A 17820-nucleotide genomic window follows, 5' to 3' on the forward strand; every position below is an offset into this window, starting at 1 on the left:
ACCCATATGGTGCGGGATTATCCAGTCCAGATGTCTCTCAACATATCCCAGCCAGAATTTCAGATAGCAGGGAGACCCTTCATCACTCTACCAAAACCCCCAAGATGGTGCCATGCCCCAAAAAGCTTGGCTGGCGGTGTGACCACAGTATGTAGACATTCCTGAGAATGTCTCCCAAGAGTTGAAAGAGTTCCCTAACAAGCAGAGAGGGTAGCTGGCCACACCAAACAGCAAGCCTTTGAGGATCTGCCCTCACAAGCAAAAACCCCAACAGCATGTTCCAGTGTGATGTAAGAGTGAGCCAGGGAGAAGGAGCAGGGTCGTGTAGAATTAGTTGAGTATTGATTTGGCCCTGGTGCACTGCCAAGTGCAAGCAGGTAGTTTGGTCATAAAACTTTGAGCTTGAAGTATGTTGAAGCAGTGAAATTGAGCTATCAGGCCTTTGAGAACTTGGAGGTGGAAGACTCCTTTATTGCCAACATGAACACTGGTGAAACACTACTTAGAGACATGCTGAAAGACATGAGACATACAACTAGCCGTACAGACATGAAGGTGTCTATAAATAAACATGGTTTTAAGGATCTCCAAGTTAGAGAGATCCAAAATGGGTAGACATATGAATGCCATGACCAGTGTGAATTGGGAGTCCATAGTCCAATACATGAACAGGGGAAAGAAATGAGAAAACAAGAGAACCTCAGATAGTGCTCAGTCACCGGTATCATTTGTTTGGAGTAAGAGATGGAATCTATGTCAACACGGCTAAGGATTCATGTTTAGGTGTTCAGGGTGCCCCCACTTGGGGTGAAGGGGATGTGGAGGAAATGATCACCCAGGACCTTCAGACAGCAAGGCATGAGGATGTTACTCCTGTGGAGTTGCGTAAAGTGATTAAATTGCAAACAAGAGTCCTGAAAAGGGACTTGAGGGGAAATGGATCTGTCCATGTGGAACTGGGGACTCAAATGCAACGGCAGGCTGGGTCACAACCAGCCTCTAGACACGGAAGCCTGACGTTTAGAGGAAACTAGGTACTGGTGTTCTCTGGCCTTCGCAGGATGACACCTAACAGTAGGCGAGACATCTATATCATCAAAAAGGAGTTACTGGCAGTCGAGAAACTATGAAATGTACAAAGATGAGGGCAGTGGAGTCCCGCAAAGAAACTTGAGACCTATACAAGTAAACTGGCTGCAGGTAGCGACTTGTTTCCCCGGGGCTGAAGAGCTCAGCAGTTTAGACTTTGGGCAGAGCTATGAATAAAGTTATTTTCTGCTTTTCCTTCACTTCCCCCTTAATTCCATCTTTTTTACTGCTATCTTCTTCGGAGAGCTATAATACAGTTGAAAATACTTTTTGAAAGGCTCCTCTTTAATGCGTTTCTTTACCCAATAAAGCATTTAAATAAAAAAAACACAGATGAATAGGCTAGTGTCTTGGTTCAGTGGAATAGTTAACAAGAGTCACTGCTTTGAAGCCAGTAAGTGGTAATTCCCCCAAAAACATCAGGAGGCCTGAACTGGAGGTTTCTGCTATAACACAGACCACTTCATCCAGAAGTGCACCTCATAAACCGATATTTCTGGAGTAAAAGCACATGTGTTGCTGCTTTATTCTCTGCGCACTAGCACCATCAGCAAAAAAAATTCACCTTCTCAGATGACTGTTGACATTTCACGGTTTCACTGTTTAACTTTAGCACAACACTGAGCCCTGAAAGGCCCTCCTAGGCATCATTTCACTAGCGATGCCCAGCCCCCTTATATTTAGGGCAATGCTAGTGCTTCATACATTATACAGCACCCAGCATCGCTCAGTTCTTCGGGGACATGCGCACACGTTATCAGAAAATCGTGTGCTCAGTTTGAGACTGGGCCCTGAAAAGCACAAAGAAACATATGAGCAAACCTACAAAGTCTTGCTGCAGACTTCCATTTTTTGAAGGAGTAACCCATATTCTTAAGTACTCATTTGCAAAATTGTATAATATTTCAAGTTTCTTTCACATACAATGTCAAATTTCCACAATACATTTCAACTGGGGATTGGAAATAATCTGACTATGAACACAAATATCGAAATTTTAAATGCTGGATGCAAAGTGTATAGTATCATTACTGCAAGCTACCAAATAACGGGGTGAATGAGAAAGTGAAAAATAATAAACCGGTTTGCTCGTACAATGAAACATATTAGAATGGAAAATAGCAGAGTACCTTATTTTCTCCCGGTAAAGGCTCAATTCCAGTGATCTTCCTTCCCACTTTGTTCCGGCCTCTGGTAGAACGCACATGTATCTGAGTGTGGTACTTCAGATGCTAGGGAAAGAAAGGAAAAGAAATTCGAGGTGAGAGACGGATTTTCCTACATTCCACAGCATGGAGAAGCCACCTTTTCAGACCAACAAATTCTAAAAATATTTATTGGACTATTTCTATTTTACCACGACAGGCTACAAATGCTTTGTATGTAGTTCAGTATTTCCTCTACTTTAGAGCTCTAACACATTCAAACAAAACCGAATGTTGAACTGAAAACGAACAGAAACCTGCTTCGACCGTGTCCTACTTTTAATAACGCGATTCAGCACTATATAGCGAACGGTTATATTTTATTTATTGTCAATCATGTGCGTTGAGGTTAGCAAGAGGGAAACTGAGTCACGGGGCGGTGGATGTTGTTTGATGACGAGAGGTTAACTTAGGTGCGCGGCAGCATAGTTAAAACATTTCTTATTTCTGGAAGCAACTCCTGCTGCACTTTCGCTGATGCAGTTTTGTTTAAGCTGCAGCTGCACGTATGCGCGGTGACCTGCCTTTCATGCTGTCTGCTAATCTGTAACAGCTTATTACAGGTGAGCAGCTACGTCACTGTCTAGTTACAGGTGACAAGAGATGTCACTACGCGACCGCAATAAGGAATTTCAGACAGGTTTTTGTACCGGGATTGCAGGCTCCCATGTATTGTAATTGTCATGAAACCGTGCTGTTATTCTTAATTGCTATTCATATAGTGCTCTGCAGTCTCTTGTTCAGCACCGAAAAAAGCAATACATGGACCGAACTAAGTGATTGCTTGCATTGTGCATTAATGCACACGACTCAGAATCAAGACCAGTAGTTGCAAAAAGTGATGCCTCTCGGCTGGAATAAGAGGCGAAGCACAGCAAAGCAATCTGAAGGATTTTTGATGCTATATTTTTAGATAGCCTTGCCGTCTTAAAGCTGCTCCATAGGTAGGGCCACTGGGATAATGTGGTCAAATTGAGTGACAGGGCTGACCAAATCGTGGAAAAAGAAGATACAGATGATGTGACAAGAAGGGCAAACTATGTACCAAGTTAGACAACTAAAGCCAAATGATGCTCACATTCTATCACATTGAAACCTAGCTATCTTAAAGTTTTAACAAATGCTAACACACAAAAATCTCAATGCAAAGGATTGTAGTGTATTATATGGTATGGGTCTGCAACGTTACTGTGTAATACACTCATGAAACCGTCTTAGGTCCAGTCAGGCTTGTTTCTAAAATCTTTATCTTAACCCTGGGTGGGTAACTGTGCCTTCAAGCAGCAGGGTTTCAACCAAGGAACTAGTTTAAATAATTTAGAAGCACACAAGGACGAAATAAAAAAAACCTCACGCAAAACAAATGAAATCCAACACCAATTTATAATAATAGATTATATTTGTATGAATTTATAGCCATCAAGATAAGCAAAATCCACTGGAAGTTTCCGGAAATATACAATTTTAAATAAAACATAAATCTTTTTAGTACAAAGCACAAACAAGCACTGGTAACAGTAAAGTTTGAAAACTTGAGGCATTTGAAAGTGTTGTATTCAGCTACTCCGGCCTCTGTTGGGCGACCCATTCCAGCCGGGAGAAGGTCAGGGGCGCCAATGAGGAGTATTTGGACACTTACCTGTCACCAAAGCAGTATCAAGTCCAGTTCCACACTTTACATCAAGGCCGTCATAGACTGAAATGTAGTGGACCTGATGCTCAGGATGTAAGATGCAGAGGATGCTGAAAGATGCTCCGGGTGCTGTGCTGGTGAAGAGGGTCTTCATGGGGTTATTCCTCTGTCCACGGATAAGGTAGGGCGACTTTAGCCAAAGGAGTCAGGGTCCCTTTAAGTCTACTTTGAGCCAGTAGAAGTCCAGTTGTGGCTGGGCTAAAGATCTTCGGACACAATGGGTCAAGTGGTATCCTTTGGTGCAGGCTGGTGTCTGCCTTTGGCAACCAAACAGGACTCAGATGACACTCCTGGGTTCAGAAGACTCGGGTGCAACTTTTGGCCATCAAAGATGATTCTCCTAGGTTGACCGTTTGTGGGGATTCAAAGAACGTGACTACTAACTTGCTAAAATGGGCTACTTCAGCTTTGATAGTCCTCATGCTGGTTCCAGGGGGTCAGCCGACTGACCCTTGGAGTCCTCATCATCATCAAAATACATTAACTTCAGGGCACGGCCCCTCAAAGCTCATTATAAAATCAAATAAAAAATAATAATAGCAAAGTGCAAAGATATTTAGAGATTAGCAAAAACCTCCATACATTGTACCCCCATGAATTGGGGCCATTGATTCAACCATAATCTTTGGTAAGGGCAGGATGCAAAAAAGTGATTAAAAATGTGGTGCTAAAATGAGGACAGTGCATTAGCCATTCATACGTACATTTCAAATATGGGCTTACAGCTGTCAAAAGTGGCTTTTTGCCCGCCATCAGGGAGACTTTAAGACAGACAATTTCTCAGTAACCAGGCTGAAAATAAAAAATTGCTTACTCCAAGAACAGTTAGCCTGCTCGTATCAGATTTAAAAAGTCTTGAAGCCTCTTGGTATCTTATCAAACCAAGATTTAAATAAAGAGGCCTAATTCACTTAGATCTAAATCTACGATAAGCAGGGCAAAAGAATATTACACGATCAATGGCCTCAGCAGTCATGGGGCAGCAGAAACAAGTAATAACAGTGTTTGTAGAAAAGAGCCACTTGGAGGTAACATGTCTCACAGTTAAATTGCCAGTTCTTAACTTTATGTTCAGCAAGTTTGCTAGGGAAGGGGGGGGGGTGGGGGGGGGGGGGTGGGGAGAGGGGGCGGATCTCATTAAGGTAAATGTCAAACTTGAGAAACGGCTTGTGAGCTCGAAATTGATCAGTGAGGTTCCCACTCTTCGTGGTCCAATGCCACTGCTCAATAATGGTTCCCCAGTATATGTTTTTAAGTTGTTCTGTGCTGCTTTGCCAGTGGTTACACAGTCACTCCACGTTATGTGCATGCCAAGTTTGAGGAGCCACATGGTCATATGTCGGAATCATCCTATGTTAGAGCCGGTGTCAAGCTCAAGAACTAGGATCATTCCATTCTAAAAGATTCCAATCCACCACGGGACCAGACCCTTAGCCAGTAAAATAGGAGTTGCAGGGCTGATAAATACTCGATAGACTTTCAATCAATGGTAGAGTGGGCGAGCTCTGGGGGAGGCATAAACGTGATATGATCAAAATTGTTTTCTTTTGCAGATGACAACCTCCTCTCCCCATATGTCGGCTTCATGTAGTGCAGCTGATTGAGCTTTCGTTTTGTATACTTGGGAGTGCACGTGAGAGTTATATAGAGTTGGCATTTTTAAAAATTGTTGCTGATCTGTGGTGTACAAAAAATCTGGCTTTTTAGATTTGAGGCCTGCATGATAGTGGATTGGCTGTTCCTAAGCCAAGATACTCAAAGGTTTGTGCTTTTTGAATAATATCAGTTCCCAATCGCATTATGCTCCTGGAGCCTATTTGGGATTTAATATCATGTAATTTGCTTTTTATGTGTTATTTTCTAGGCCTCTTAGGCAGCAGAGTTTTTCAAACTCCTCCCACAGATTTTTCTTTGGGACTAAATCTGCTTTGCCTGAGTAAACTGAATTGATGGCTCTGATTGTATCTTGAAGTAGTGTGGCTCACTGGTTAGAGGCGGCAGACCCGAGAGCAGAGGACGGCCCGGGACCAGGGTTCGATTCCTGGCGCGGCAGGTTTCTGGACCAGGGTCAGCGGACTCGATAATTCTCCCGCCTCGGTGCCCACTCTGATCAGCGATCACACTCGGCAACTCTGGGCATTAGCTTGCCTCATCTTCACTAACGGCCCCACCAGACCGCCCGGGATGCCTGGTCTCACCCTGGAGATACCCATTAAGGGACCATCTCTCAGGGAAGCCAGGAAGGGTTTCGCAGCGGTCGAAGCGCCTTGGGACCCTACGGGTAAGTAGTGCGCTATATAAATGCCTATACATACATATACATACATACATACATTTCATAGAAAAGGCAATGCACTCATCATTGGAAAGGGAAACCATTGGCCGAATTGCTTTCCAAATGTTGAAGTGGAGTAAACTCCTGGTTTGAAAGAAAGAGCCAAGAAATGCTTGACCCAAAGACGTGCTTGTAAGAAATGTCCTCTGGACGAAACAAGAGATAGACCATCATCAGATCTTTTATGCCAAAAGGCAATATTATCATTGGATCGGGACGGCTTTAATAGATACTGCCAATTCTTTTTGTCCCAATCTTTCTTCTTAGTGGCTAGGACATCTTCATACATGGCTCTTGCTTCTCTAATGAAGTCTCGGGATTGTTTTTTAATTGCAGTTATGAGATTTTCCTTAGCTTGTCTACACTCGATACAGTATCATGTGGTTAGTGGTCTGGGTGAAAGTACCATAGCATCTAAAATAGTAGAAAAGGAGTACTAAATTGTGGCCATATTGGTGTTATACTGTATGTTCTGCCGATTTACTACTCTTCTATTGTTTAGGATGAAGACTCTGGGTAGTTCTGGCTATGAATAAGATATGAGCAGATAAAATATCAATATTCAGTGTTGATTCTGAGGTGTTATGATCACTATCCTCCCGTGGGATTGTTTTGAAATTTAATTTGTTTCCCTTAACCTGTTGTCAATTATATAATCAATATGGCATTTAAATGCACCACTTTTGAAAATGAGGACTCCTGCGTATCCGAAACAGATCTACCATTGCAGGCTCTTAGGCCATAGGACAGGGTAAGGAAGCTATTTTTTTTTATTGAACTTGTATTGCGCACAGCTACCCGCAGTGGGTTTCCCGGCGGCAGGGACAGACTGGAGAAGAAAACAAGCACTGCAGAAAGGGAGACACTACACCGGAAAAAAAAATTTAAAACAGAAGAGTCTTCAGTTTTTTGCGGAAAACCAGAAGACTCGTTTCTGTTTTAAGCGCCAACGGGAGAGCATTCCACATCTTGGGTCCTAGATATGCAAATGAACGGCCTCCCATTTTTGCCAATCGGATTCTGGGAATCACAAGATTGCCACTGCTAGATGACCTCAGAAGGCGGCCAGGCTGATATGGCTGCGCAAGATTGTGCAAGTAGGCAGGAGCAGAACCTTGACGAATCTGAAGAGGATGCACAAAGTTTTGAAGGCCACACGATCTGAAATTTTTAACCAATGGAGGTCACGTAGAGCCTGCATTGCGGACGTTCTCCGTGGGACATTGCGCAGCAGGCGAGCAGCAGAGTTCTGTACAACCTGGAGTTTATTGATTATAGCTTTATCTGCTCCTAGATAAAGCACATTGCCATAGTCGATATGGGACATCACAAGGGCCTGTACGACAGTTCTACGAGTGTACTCAGGCAACATCCATATGATCTTCTGCAACCAGCGAAGAGTGTTGAAACAGATTGCAGCGACCTTAGTTGCCTGCTGCCTCATCGATAGTTTGTCGTCGATTAGGACACCGAGGTTACGAGCAACAGGCACGGGGGTAGGCAGAGGACCCATATCACTGGGCCAGTGTCTTGAACCCCAAAGATCTTTATGTTTGCCTAGTATGATCACCTCGGTCTTGTCTCCTTTGAGCTTTAACAGATGCGTTTGCATCCAAGCTGCAACACGAGAAAGGCCGGTTTTAAGGGCAGAAGTGTCCTGAGCCCTGCTGCTAGACAAAGAGAACACAATCTGCGTGTTGTCTGCGTATGAGTATATAGACAAACCGGCGTCCTCTGCGATGGAAGCAAGTGGTCTGATGTAAATATTGAACAACAAAGGGCTCAATATAGACCCTTGAGGGACGCCGTAGGCAGAGGAATGAATCGCAGATTCAGCTTTGTTTGAAAAAACCTGAAAGGTGCGCTCACTAAGAAATGAGGACACCCAGGCGAGCGCTGATCCAGCAACGCCAAGGGAACAGAGAGACTCCAGTAAGATGGAGTGGGACACGGTATCGAAAGCAGCGCTTAAGTCAAGAAGAATAAGCGCAAAGGTCTCACCGCCATCGATACCGTGTCGGAGTCGCTCAGTTACCCCAAGGAGTGCAGATTCGGTGGAATAATTAGCGCGAAAGCCAGATTGGGATGGATGGAGATATCCCACGTTTTCAACAAACTCACTAAGCTGGGTGTTAACATGACGCTCTAAGATTTTAGAACAGGCTGGCAGGAGGGATATAGGCCTGAAGTTGGCAAGATTTGTGATGTCAGCACCAGATTTTTTAAGCAGGGGGACGACCATGGCATGTTTCCAGTCCTGTTCCACCTGAGATTCAGTGAGAGAGACGTTTAGCAGCCTCATTAGGAATCTCCGTGGTTCAAGGTCAAGTTGTTTAAGTATCTTCATGGGGACTGGGTCCCGCGGAGAGCCTGACCTGATGCTTTTTAGGCAGGATAGGAAGGAAGAGTCATCAAATGGTATCCAGTTGTAGATGAACTCAGTGGGGGAGGTGGAGGTATTACAGGACGGACCGTGTTGAGAGGAATCAATTGGGGGAGGAAGGGAGGCCAGAGATTGATAGATGCCCTCCACCTTGGATATAAAAAAGTCTGCAATGGCATTACATTGTGTGCCATCTAAAGCCGGCAGCGCGGGGACGGTATCAGCTCCTGTGAGTTTCTTAACTGTGGCAAAGAGAGTTCGAGGACAATTTTGCACTGAAGTGATTGTGGAAGCAGTGTAAGAGGCCTTAGCACGTTTGCAGTTTACATGATAAAGTTTTGCAAGGTAACTGGACGCCATGACTTGATCAGTTCGGCTGCCAAACTTGGAATGCCTAGACTCATCTTCACATTGCATTAGATTGGTTAAGCAAGACAGAGGTTTGAAGATGGTGTTGAAATATCCAGCAAGATTTTTTCTGGTACGACAAATTATGGAGGATAAATAATTTTCATGGGTTTGAAGGGTCAAGGACTCTTTGTTTGTAGGGAGTGAGTGCTTATAAACATTAACATTGTAAATGGAGAACTCTTTACTTGTCTTTATGCTTAGGCCCAAGATGTCCGGTGAATGTTCAATCTTTTAATTGTGCAAGCGAGTGAGATCTTAAACCAGATTAATAGCCCTCCCGAGGGACTGCCAGCATTTTAGGGGAATGCTTCTGTAGTAAACAAAATGTATCCTGCCCTGTCTATATTGGTCGTTGCCAATGTTTCCTGTAGAAGGCAAATATGGTACGTGTCCATGAACTCATTCCACTCAATCAATTTTGAGCATAAGCAGGCTACATTCCAGGATAAGTGGTAGATTTGAAGAGCTTGATCTTGAACATCTTCTCTGATAGAGCAGCTAGGGCGAATAGATCTTCTGCAGGGGTTAGTAAACTGAATTGGCATGTTGAATTCCTTTTGCTGATTATTGTCTTGAATATTGCTATGTGAGAAAACTTTGTCATCCTGGTGTTTGATATCGAGAGAGAGTCTCACAAATGATAGTTGGTCAACTTCAATAAGGTTGGAATCTACTATAGCAGACGAATGTGTAGGCATTGGGATCTTCTCCTGGTGGCTCTCGGAGTTGTGAGATGGATAGGCTTGGTGTGCGAGGGCTAAGTGCCTGGGGAGCGTTAAGTTTAAATAGATTACTAGAACCAGTGTTCATAGGATACCTTAAATCTAGAGATTTCAATCTTTCAACTTCAGTTCAATGAACTCTAGAGAACCTGAGCTCATTGGGAACTACTGGATTGATATGTCAGATCGGATTAGGAAACAGCAGTGTCTGTGATATTTGATCCAGTGTATCACTATTTCTTAAGTACTCATGGTCCTCCCTCCCACTTCCATCATGTTTTGGAACATTTATCATGTAAACCTTTCTTTCTCTAGCATGATGGCCTAGGGGTTTCTGGCTTCTTAGAGTTGGCGCAATGTCAAAGTGGTGATATTACCTTTATCAAAACCCACACTGGGAACATTTCTGCCTGAAGGTGTGAATTGAGGGGCATAAACCTAAGGTCACCGTTCCTTTCTAAGGAATGATGTGCATCGAACGTGCCACTGAATGCCACTGTGGATTAGTGGAGTGGCCCTCAGCAATATTATGAGGAAGCTCAAGAGTCCGAATTAGCTTTGGATGTGTTTGGGTCTTTAATTATTTGTTTTGAATGTACAAAATCCCTAACAAGAGCATTGGAAGTTGATCCTTGCAACATTAGGACCTCAATCATTTCTGTCAATTTTGAGTCTTAGAGACTTACGCCCTGAATTAGATCTTGGCGGACGGGTTACTCTGTCACAACGGTGACGGATATCCCATCCTCCAAAATATAAATCCCATAGATTATAATGGGGTTTATATTTCGGTGGACTGGATATCGGTCACTGTTGAGGCCGAGTAACCCGTCCACCAAGATCTAAGTGAGGCCCGTAGACACTCCACCTCCTGTTGTAAGTGCTCAAGAATAGGAAGGAGTTTGCTAGCAAGTATTGCGGGACTGACAGAGTGTGTGGCCTTTTTGTGAGTGGTAAGCCCCAACAATTGGGGGAAATCGCATTATTATTATCCACAGACTCGATGAGTACAGCCAAAGGTGCAAATCAATTAGTACGGATTGAAGCGAGGCATCCTTCTTGCAAATCTATTGGAGAGGTATTTGACGCAGTCTCTGTATCGAAAGGGGGTGAATATATGTCCGCACATGGCGTTGGTTTGTCAACCGTGCTGAAAATCTTGGTTACCTTGTGGTCCGGAGCTTAGTCACTTTATGCCTACTCTACATTAAAGATAGATTCCACCTCCTCTATGTTAATCTCCTTTAAAGTACAATTTTCAGCTGTGTGTTTATTTTTTATTTTGCATATACCATGTGGGACCTCCTCAGCTTTTTTTTCCCCATGATAAAGGGCAAAGAGAGCAGAGAGAAGTGAAAGGCGATGGAAATGTTATGAGAAGAACACAGGGCACAAGTCCAAGAGGTTTAAAATACAGCAGTAGCTTCCTAGGAGTATATGTTTAAAACAATGACCAGATATATGCAGGCAAAACAATCTGATTTGGGTCTCTCCAGGGTTCCCCAAATAGAATTTATATCCTGGAGTGTTGAGAAGCAGGCTCTGGATGGGCGAGCCAAGAGGGGTGGCCTGTCCCAGCCTCCGCCTGTCGATGACGAAGACAAGCCCGCCCTTGGCCTGGGCTTTGCCATGGCACGACCCACACAGCAGTGATGATGGAGCACTTTAAGCATCTGTGGTTTGCCAGTGCCCACTCCTCTTCCTGGGGTAGAGAGATTCCTGGAACTTGTAGTTTCCACGAAGAGCATCCTGAGCAGTGGTGTTGAAAGCACACTTTTACTGCTTGCTGTTGGCCAGGGCCCTTATCCTTCCTGCGTTGGCGCCCCCCTCCTGAGATAGAGAGTGTCTTGGGTCCCAAAAAGCACGTACCATATAGCTGTGATGATGGCACACTTTCAGCGCCTGCTGTTGGCCAGGGCTCTCCACCTTCCTGATCTGGACTTGTAGTCTCCAAGAAGTGCGAAACTTGGAGTCACTTATTTGGTCTGGGGCAACTTTTTAACAAACCAGGAGCCACATGCACAAACCTCTCCGTGCTAGCCCAAGTTGGGCAGGTGCAGTCCAGCAGTGGATGCAGCCTCCCTTGACTGGTTCAGGGGTAAAACAGGTAAGCCCTTCGGTCCTTTCTGAGTTCCGTTTTGATCCAAGGTTCAGGGTGTGATATTTATGCCCAGAAAGTGGCCTGGGGGGGATGGTGCGGTCACTAATGAGTGGGCTACCAGGATCCCATGTCCTTGTGAGGACTTCCAGCTATGTGTGGCATCTAGCAATCCCGGAGTGCACTAATCTGCCGATTCCCAAGATGCCTGAGCTCTGCCTTGAATGTTAGCCGCTTGGTCGCCCACCCTAGAGGTGCAGCTACACGGCCCTGGGATAACCTGTTTAGTCACTCTGTTCCCACCATCAGCGCGTCTACCTGAACAAAGGGGAAGTCCTACATTAGCCTCATTTTCCCACCAAATGCTGTTTCCCACTTTCAAGCTCGTCTTTTGGACCAACTCCTCTCTCTGTAGCAGGCCTCTATTGTTCTTGAGCCTGGGAGTCGTTCACATAAGGAGGGCAAGTTGTCTGGTGGCCAGCAACTGTGAAAAGCCACCAGATAAACTGGACAACAGACTGGCAACTTTTGACAAGTTGCCTTTCCTTAAAGTGGCAAAAAATTTGACTTGGGCACCAATTTGGGTTTTCTACCACGATTAATTTGATACCTTGAAGTACCAAATGTAGTAGTCCCATTCAGAAGGTAGCCAGACCGAGAGGTCAGCCAGTAACACTACACTTGCAAATGGGGCTACTAACTCTGCAGCAAAAATTACAGTTTGGTGGTTTTGCTGTTGGAACATATTAAAGGACATGCCGTACTTAATAATTTACAGCTCCATGCCATAAGGTTCAATAGGCCATCCTTAGGGGGAACTTGGATATATTGTTAAGAGGAGGGAGGGAGGGATTTGTCATTTGTTTAAACGTAAAAGTCGAAGTAGCAGTTTAAAACTATTCTTCAAGGCAGCAGTGGCAGGCTGAGAGACATTTTGTACTTTGTCATACGTATTCTAACTTACATGCCCGGGGAACCCTTGGTACCATATACTAAGGACTTATAAGTCAGCTTATGCCAATTCGGGGTAGCCAATTCAACATACATTTTGTAATGGGTTAGTAGACAGGCACTGTGTTCTGGTCAGCAGGCCTTCGTACACTCCGAGTTGAAAAACCAGAGGCATCAGTTCAAAACGTTGGGGGTGATAATGCAGAAAGAGGCATTTCCTTACTGTGAAAATATACAAGTCTGATAGGAAATAAAGACATCTACACTTTCAGCACAAAACACAGGAGAGGGATTTATTAGAGTGGTCTTTCTACCTGGCAGACTGAAAAAGAATGAGTAAAACATAACATACTCCACTCTGCAGAAGAACTAAAAAGTCACATTTATTTAGCACGCCTCGGTTATATTCAGATTTCGCTCTATCCGGATATATAACAGGACAGTTGGAACCACCTATTTATTTTATTAAAAAAAGACTTGCAGAACAGTGCTGTAATTTATTATTTATAATACATGGATTGCTGTAAAGGATTCTGGAAATTGGTCCTTAACTAGAGATCCAACATGTTTAGTATTCTTCTAAAGTCTTATGCCCTTTTGGAATAACTGTAGCTGTGAGAAAAGAAATGTAAATATGAAATGGATGCAAAATATGATAAAAAAGATTAATTCCACCCAGTTGGAGTTACATTTCATAACCTGAAGTTTTTGTTTCCGTCCCCCCCAAAAAAGCCCTGTTCCTAGTTCCTCAATTGGCGATGTGTATGTCCATGATGTAGGCAAAAGTTTGATCAGTTAAAAGAAGCAGTGCGGCGCTGCACCTTGTGTGCAGGATTTGACCTAGAAACAATTTCATTTTTAATATGCCAATTATGCATCAGTTGGTAGATTTTGTGGCAAGAGCATCAAATTCTCAATGCCATCCATCCCATAGTGGCTCATCACCACGATCACATGCATAGCGGCTCATCACTATTCTAGAGTACGCACACAGTACAGAAAAGTGTGCGCCACAAATATACAGATGCCTCACAGATAGAAAATAATTAAATTAGAATGAACATTGCTTAGGGCAAGAGATATTCATAACAGATTGGTGGCATTGTGGCTTAGTACTGCATATAGCCATTATTGTTTATTACTGCGATGGGTCATTAATGCTCATTACTGCAAGGGACCATTCATACTCTTTAGTTACTAGGACTATGTACGATCATTACAGTCTTCTTCAAATATATATCCTTGGTGCTCACTGCAGACATGCTCATTACTGTTCATGTGGACACTGATGTAATTTCTTGCTTGTCAACAATGTTCGTTACTGCCTTGGACCAAAACTGAGGCTCTGCAGAGCCAGAGAAACCTAGGATTATTAGGGTCTTGGGCCAGTGAGGTATATTTGGTAAATCAACATGGGGTCATTCAAGTTCCCTCGTGCAGATGGGCAATCTTCAATAAGGCTAGACCCACTGATGGACAAAAGTAGCCCATGACAATGAGCCCAAACAGAGACATCTCACATGGCCTCGTCCCCTTGAACAATGATATTTCTTTCCTTAATACAAATTAAATAGAAATTTCTAATACAAAGAAAAAAAACAAGGTCATTACCAGTATAATGTAGTTCTCTAGTATTGATATCTTTCATAAATGCACATGTTTGCATCATCCCTGTCAAGGTGAGAGTCCCACGGTACTCATAGAAAGCAGTGTAAAGCTAAACATTTAAGGTAAGCTTAAACAAGGGACATTGTTAACCAATTCATATAATTTTATAAAGAGCCAAACTACAGCCAGAGATCAACACTCGAATCACCCTTTCCTGCCATACTTCAGACTTCTCAGCACAAGTGTAAAGATAAAAAAGATTGAAGTGGTAAGCTTCTGTAAAGGGGAGGAGGGACAATTGGATGTGAATCTATGAAAGCTATCAATCCTGGAGCACCGCAGTGTACATGCAAGTACCTTATTTTTCTCCAATATTTATTTGTTCATATGTTAAAATGTTTGAATTTGAATAGCGAGCAGTATCACGGAATATGACAAGTGTGGTGTTGGAAAGCACTTAACATGATCAGAACGCATTTTTAGTACATCAAAAAAGAGATAGTTCACCTCAATGTAATGGATGGCGAAGAACCACTTAACCAACTGCTGAATCATCTCTTGTTGGAGCATCTAGACAGTAGTGCCTAGTGAACATATGTTTGTTCTCCCATGTAGACACTGCGCATATATCAAGCAATGAAACTCCAGCATAGAGGACTGTAGACTTTGTCACACTCCTATGTGCACCAACTTTGGCATTCAAGGGTCTTCCAGCTTTTTCGTGAAAAAAACTATACTGCTTCTTCAAAGAGTTTGAGTGGAATGTAATACTGTTCCAACAATAGGAGGAGCTCTGTGTACCAAAATTGTCTTGGCCGTGCAGGAGCTATAAAGATAAGAAGACCAAGCTCCCTCTTCATTTTATTGAGAAGCCTGAGAATCAGAGGGAGAGGGGGGGGGGGGGGGGGGGCGGGGGAGAGCGTAGGTGAAAGATCACTGTCCAAGCTATTCGGAAAGATTCCACTCATGATCGCTGGTGAGGGTATTTATAGGCATACATTTGACATTTGCTGTTCAGAGCTGCTGCAAATAAATTTAGGTTTAGTTTTCCCCATTTCCAGAACATTGCCGACAGTTGTTGACTGAGTCTTATGCGAGGCACTCTTTCGATGGTCGGCTTAAATTGTCCATCCTCTGATTATCTATATAAGGGATATGCTCTACCTTCAGGGTGATTTGATGACACATTCCCACACATTTTGTGTATGGCAGCCCATACACAAAATTTGGAATAGAGCATGGGGGTTGTACAGTGTGCCGGTACCAGATCTAAAAACTTGATATTGCTTTTCTGTATCCACCAAGTCATGGCTACCATCCTTTACTGAATAATTTTGATAATATAGCCGAAAGACCTTAGAGCTTGAATTGACTGTATGTCTAAATGTCCTCAGAGCAGCCTGGTGAATAGACAGTTTGGTATAAGAGGGATGCAAGAAGACATCATCCCTAGGAAAGGCTTGTAGACTTGAACTGAAGCAAGCCTTTTTCTAAGAAGGATGAAGACAGGTTTTCCATTTTATTGGATCCTTTCTTTTTTGGGAAAGGCTTTGCATGGGATTTTATTGAGAACCCCTCCCAGAAATGCTATCTCTTTCGAAGGAGGGACACAGGATTTCTCCTTGTTGAGTTTTAATCCTAAACATTTGAATACTCTGAGGCAGGCTTTCATGGTGAACTTTGCAGCGTGGAAGGATGTTTCTTTTATTAACCAGTCGAAATATGGAAAAACCTAGTGACTGTCCCTTCTTAAATAAGGTGCAAATGGCGGCATGCATTTGGCAAATATTCTGAGAGCAGACTTTAAGCCTAAGGGCATGGCTTTGAAATAATAATAGTTAAAGAAACAATGGTCCTTGACTATCAATCAGGAAAAACCTTACATGAGAAACATTTCTGATTCGGAAAATGCAATTAAATCCGCATGCTTTGATTCAAGCTTTATGAGGGAGATATGAATAATTTCTCAAATGACTCTATACACATTAAATGCAAATGAAAGAATACCCTGTTAGGTCAGCAAAATAAATGATTATAACTACACTCTGGATATTTGTACTACCGAAATTTACATATTTATTTACAATTATTATAAAACAGTAATGATCATAAACGGCGCAAGGACTATTAAGTATAGTCTGTGAGAAGAATAAAGGGTGCTCAAGTGTTTAGAAGAAGGAAGAAAGCTTTTATAATATACAATTCTGATATTTACAAAGAACAAAGCGGGAAACCTTCCGCTGTTTATATAGGCCTGTCCACACGGTTTTGGAGGGGGGAAGGGGTGGGACAATATAGGTACAGGCACATTGGTTGAGAAGCGTCGACGTTTCGACCCTGGTGCTCTTGGGGTATTTCGGGCCTCGGCGGCGGGTCTTCCTCAGGACAAGGGACAAGGAAGGGGGAGGGGGACTTGGCCGTAATCCGACTAATGGTCTGGATCGGACACCAATGAAGCTGGTCAGGTGGGAACTCAGTCCAAGCTTCCAGGGGATAGGTCACCTACTGTCTTGGGGTGTGAGTGGAATCACTTGACTGTTCAGCCTGTTCTGTTTAAAAATACCAATATAGATGGTGAGGTAGAGCAATCCTACCAGCGCCCCCACGGGCAGTCCGGTGGTGGTGATGGGTTGATTAAGTCAATGTTGCCTCTATGTTTTGGTTGGATATTGTAATCGGTGTCCACGTCACCTCACCGGGATTGTTTTAGAAGCCCGGTGACCGCGAGCAGTTTCAAACGCGAGGAGTAGCTGCCGTGACAGAAATAATATTGGCATCCGACCACATCAAATCTTTGGTATCTTCTGTGTTTTATATTAATATAGGATATTGAAAAAAGCGTCCTGGAGGTCAAAGGATGTCATGAAATCTTCTGGGATTAGTAGTTGCGGAATGTCCTGCAGTGTGATCATTCTTAGCAACAGCTTCTTCCCATACTTGTTAAGCTGTCTCAAATCTAACACTTGTCCCCATTTGCCTGAACTCTTTTTCATGAGTGAAAATTCGATAAGTGCAGGGAACCTCCTCTATAGCATCTTTGAGTATGACTGACTGAATTTAATCTGATAATATGAAGATGTTGGTGTGACCTCCAGTGAGGTGGATTTCAAGGAGGTTTCTGCACACATTCGAGGGTGATCTGGATTAGGTCTAAAGCCCGCTGATTTAAAGTCTTAGAACTCCAGAAGCTGTAAAACGTTGAATGGTTATAGATGAATTGTGGGGGAGGTGGTGAGGTGGGGGGAATGTCACTGTTGTCCTGCTGATTCTTGTCCACTGGATGTCTGTGTCAAACAGGCTACAGCCAGTGGAGCACTGTATTGTT

General features: G+C 43.4%; 1 protein-coding gene across 2 annotated transcripts in view; it reads right to left on the minus strand.

The window, feature by feature from the left end:
* Nucleotides 1-17820, minus strand: part of WDR44 (WD repeat domain 44) — a 593855-nt gene that overhangs the window by 100587 nt on the left and 475448 nt on the right. For both annotated transcript variants that reach the window (XM_086918723.1, XM_086918724.1), the window contains exon 16: nt 2220-2321. In XM_086918723.1, the coding sequence (XP_086774849.1) occupies nt 2220-2321 (102 nt within the window). The remainder of the gene's footprint in view (nt 1-2219; nt 2322-17820) is intronic.

Source organism: Lissotriton vulgaris, chromosome 4_1, assembly GCF_964263255.1.
Source record: "Lissotriton vulgaris chromosome 4_1, aLisVul1.2, whole genome shotgun sequence".
Classification (NCBI taxonomy): domain Eukaryota; kingdom Metazoa; phylum Chordata; class Amphibia; order Caudata; family Salamandridae; genus Lissotriton; species Lissotriton vulgaris.